This window comes from Rhincodon typus, chromosome 21 (assembly GCF_021869965.1).
Source record: "Rhincodon typus isolate 14 chromosome 21, sRhiTyp1.1, whole genome shotgun sequence".
NCBI lineage: Eukaryota > Metazoa > Chordata > Chondrichthyes > Orectolobiformes > Rhincodontidae > Rhincodon > Rhincodon typus.
This window is the reverse complement of record NC_063352.1, coordinates 26,822,157-26,826,595: the sequence shown is the minus strand read 5'-3', so window position 1 is coordinate 26,826,595 and position 4,439 is coordinate 26,822,157. Positions and strand designations below refer to the sequence as shown.

The 4,439-nt window shown below is 42.6% G+C and overlaps 1 protein-coding gene across 1 annotated transcript in view; it reads left to right on the top strand.

The window, feature by feature from the left end:
- Positions 1 to 3,909: 3,909 nt before the first annotated feature.
- Positions 3,910 to 4,439, top strand: part of LOC109910486 (acyl carrier protein, mitochondrial) — a 9,744-nt gene continuing 9,214 nt past the window's right edge. The window contains exon 1 of the mRNA XM_020509676.2: positions 3,910 to 4,193. Within this exon, the coding sequence (XP_020365265.2) occupies positions 3,966 to 4,193 (228 nt within the window). The 5' untranslated portion in view covers positions 3,910 to 3,965. The remainder of the gene's footprint in view (positions 4,194 to 4,439) is intronic.

Below are 4,439 nucleotides of genomic sequence, written 5' to 3'. Positions count from 1 at the left end.
ATGAGGCAAATTTCTAACACAGAGGGTCGTTTGCATGTGGAATGAACTTCCTGAGGAAGTGGTGGATGCAGGTCCAATTACAATGTTTAAAAGACATTTGGATGGATATATGAATGGGAAAGGTTTGGAGGGATATGGGCCAGAAGCAGGCAGATGGGACTAGTTTAGTTGGGATTATGTTCAGCATGAACTGGTTGGACTGAAGGGTCTGTTTCCGTGCTCTATGACTCTTAAGTAATTTATCGGAAGTTAATATGCATTTTATTGTAACACAAGTTTCAGAAATGTTTACTGATATCAACTATTTACTCAGTTTCTTTTTAAGCTAAATTCAAATTCTAAAAACTACCATGGCTATTTTCCAATCATGTTGTCTGGATTATTTGTTGTGTTATAACAGCATGCCCTTCAGCATCACCCAATGAACACAGAGATCCAAGTAGATTAAGTGATACTTTGACCATTCAAATCAGGTCATGCCTGCTCCGAACAGAGTTGATCAAGATAACGTCTTTCACAACCTCGGAAATACCTGCAAAACACTTCAGGATGTTAAGTACTACTAGTGTAGTCACTGTTCTGGGAAAACAGCAGTCTACCACACTGATGAGATTAATGAACAATGTGATGTTTGAATGTTAAATATCAAGCTGGAGAGGAAGACAAAGAACAGCCCCCTTGCTTTTCTAGAAATGGTGCTTTTCAGCTGAAAGGACAAAGATCTCAGTTTACAACATCTAAACCAGTGCACTTGGATTTTGTACTGGAATTTTAGAGCTTGGAGCCATAACTGTCTCAGCAAATGTGAGGCACAGTTGATACGTCAAGTTAACAGGTTTATGTGTCCAGGTCAATGCCTGCCAAAAGGTGATTTTTTTATATATATATATATATGTTATTCACATGATTCTGCTGTGCAATCACAGCACTTTAAACCGTCCGTATAACAAGTTTCTTAAATACAATGTTTTCAATATTTGTCTTTCTGCAGTTTTTTTGTGAGATCTGTTTACGAGTCTGACATTTCATTGTGGGTTCTGTACCACACCACCCTCTGCTGGCAGTAGGACAACATTTTAGGCACATTTTAATTGCCCAAGTTACATATTCGGCCCATCATGTCCTTACCGACCATTTGGAAACAAAACTCAATTAGTCTGACTCACCTGCAAATTTTTCGCAGAGGCCAAGTCATGCTTAAAACAAAAACCTCTAATTTTTGTTACCATTTATCTTGGATTAAGGTTAGAGGAAGGTCAAATTGTGCAGAGCAAGTCGCCTCGTTCAGGAGATGGGGAAAGAAAAGTCACACTGCAAGAGCACAAGACAAGGGTTGCACTGTTTTTATTTTGTTTTTTTGTACACTTGGCCCTCATTGATGGTTATTCTGACTTACATGAGCTTTATACAAACTGTTCTCAAAGAAACATTATTTAGAACATAGAAAACAATAGACTCTGAATATTAAAAAGTGCGTAAACGTCCTGTTAATAAAACATAAATAAATTATCAAAAGGCAGCAACACATACTCATGCATCTGCCCAAAATAACTTAAACATGGTTTCAGCAAACAGGTGATCTAATTTACAAGGAGAAAGCTACACCACACATGGGTATGGGAATTGGGCCAATATTGTTTGCATCTCTCAAATTTTCCGTGTTCTGGTTTTGAAGATGTGCTGTTCCTGAAGCTTCACGGGGTCATTGGCACAGCTCCAGGCCTTACAGAGGGTGAACTGAGTGCAGTCAATGGCCCAGATAGGGTAGATACCTCCCTTACCCAGGCGGGAACCAGCAGTCAGTGCCTGGTTATGATGGCGCAGACACTTGGTTGTGCCTGCAGGGAGAACTGAGGAGCCATGGGTAATAAGGCGCAGTTGCTATAACTGGTTAAGCCTCTTCATAGAAGCTCGCCTACCCATAGACAGACTCCTATGCTCCCTGTTGTTGTAACAACAGCAAGCTGAACTCCAGATATCTACTCAATTAAAGGAGTGCATCTCCAACTTTGCCTCAGAGTATCAGGAATTACTAGATTTTACAAAGGCCAAGGCCCATCTACTTTGCCTTGTGCTGTCCTGGGAAAGAAAATCTTACCTTTATATGTTTAAAACAATGATCAATTACTAATCATAATAATCATGTTCTCAATTAGTCCACAGTAAATTCATACATGACGTAAGAAAACTCATTGGTCAAGGTCTTTGAGAATCATATTTAAAATCTTTCTGTTCCACCCAAGTATATGACTTACACTCACTACATGTCATTTCTCAAAAGTCTTCATATCAAATTAGTCCTTGTAATCAAATCCTATTATAGTATTCTTTCTTGCCACTCTGTGGGTGGTTTATGGTCAGTTGTACAAAGCAGGTAACCAACTCTTAAGAAATAAATAAAGAACATTTTTGGTGGGGGAGGGGGTGGTTATTGTGCTGACATGATTGTGAAATTAGGTAGGAGACACACGGACAAACCAGTAGAACTTGCAAATGATGTGTACCAGTCCAACTTGTCTTGTATTCCTCAAAACAGTGCTCCAGTATGACCAGTACATTCATTTCCAAGTATTACCAATTTCCTTACTGATTTCTCTTCTCTGGGGTTGGTATAGAAGCAAGGAGGCGTTATGTTAAGAAGCTGTGGTACCACTGCTCTCAAACTATATTGATAAAATACATTGTATAAATAAGAAAATTTGCAGCTTCATTCGTAAACAGTTATCATTTCCTATACTTAGGTGATTCCAGTCAAGATAACTTAGTCAAAGAGTTGGTGACAGGGTGACCAATTCTGGGTGAAAAGCTGTTTACCATGGGGGGTTATGGACACGATTTAGGAATGGACTGGAGGATGGGGCATGTTAATGCAAATAAAGAAGTAACTCAGGACAAAATGAGTCTCAGAAGGCTCGACCTGGGACGCCAGGTAGAAAGGAAAATTATGGAACAGTTCTGGACAATCTGCCAGGATGCTCTATAAAATGATAGCTGTACACGCTTCCTGTTGTACATTGCCTCCTATAAAGATGGTGGTGCACTGCAGTTTCCTGCTGCACTTACCCCCTATAAAAATGTTGGATGCATATGCTTTATGCGGCACGGAACCCCTTGTAAAGATAGCAAATGCGCCTGCTTCTCTGTGGGCTACAATCCACTGCCATCTTGTGGCCCATGGCAGGATTGCACTTGAGCAAAAAGTTTATGCCATCTTTGGAAGAAACAATCAGTGGGACATTTGTTAACTTTTGGTCAAAGAGGAATGTTGAAGTTAGAACATATTTCTTCTTTATTTTCTCACAGATGTAGATGGCATAAAGCCAGTATTTCCTCTTGAACTGAGTGTATGTTGAGCCAATTCAGAGGGTACTTTAGAGTAATCCGCATTACTGTGGTTCTAGAGTCACGTGTAGACCAGATTAGGTAAGAACGGCATATTTCCTCTTCTAAAGGACATCCACGAACCAGAATATTTTAGTTTCGTGGCACCATTACGGAGACTAGCCTTCAATTCTAGATCGTAGTAACTTGAACCCCCTGCCTCCAGAACATTGGTCTGTGTTTCGAGATTAGTAGCCTTGTCACTAGACTAGTGAATACACCACTACCGCCCCTACCTTGATTATTAAAGAAGGGCTTTTCATTACAAGCCAGAGTATCACCCGACAGATCTCTCTATATGCAAGCAATACGAACAGTCAGCTAAGTGACAGAAAGAAAATTAAAATCTGGAGTATCTATTTTGATCAACCTTATCCAGAGGTTCTGACTCAGAGGTAGGAATCCTTGGAGTCTGGACAATGATCCATACCTCCACACTGAGTTAACTTGGTTGTATCACTATCTCCACAAAGGTAGATAAGTTCCATAGTAGCTGCTGAGTCGTCAGACTGCATACCCTCCACGGACAGCGCCACATACGGCGGTAGGTGTGGAGCTCAGGGGCGGGCCAGGCCGGGCCGCGCATGGGTGTTGTTGACCTTGCCGCAGCCGCCGCGCTACACGTTGGAAACAGAATCCTTTCCAAGATGGCGCTGCGTGTCCTCTCTCGATGTCTCCGCCGGTGGCCGCAACCTTGGGGCCGGCCAAGGGCAAGCCCGAGCGTCGGGGCCCTGCCTCTCGCCGGAGCCAGCAGCAACTACTCTCAGTACGTCTGCAGCAGGCGGGCTGGGGACGAAGCGCCCCGAGCTCAGGTAACTTGGAGTTTGGTGATCAGGCCGGACCCTGAGCTCCTCTTCTGAGTCCGAAGGGATACTGAGGCAACGGGTGTAGCATAGCTCCAAGTGCCAGCTGCGTCAGAGGTTGGAGTAAAAATCCTTAATTATTCGATAAAATTTGATTCCAGCTGGAAAGTGTGGAATAAAATGTTATCACTCCCTAATCCAGTGGAGTTTAGAGTTGGCTTGAGCCTCGGGGGGGGGGGGGGGGGGGGGGGGGGG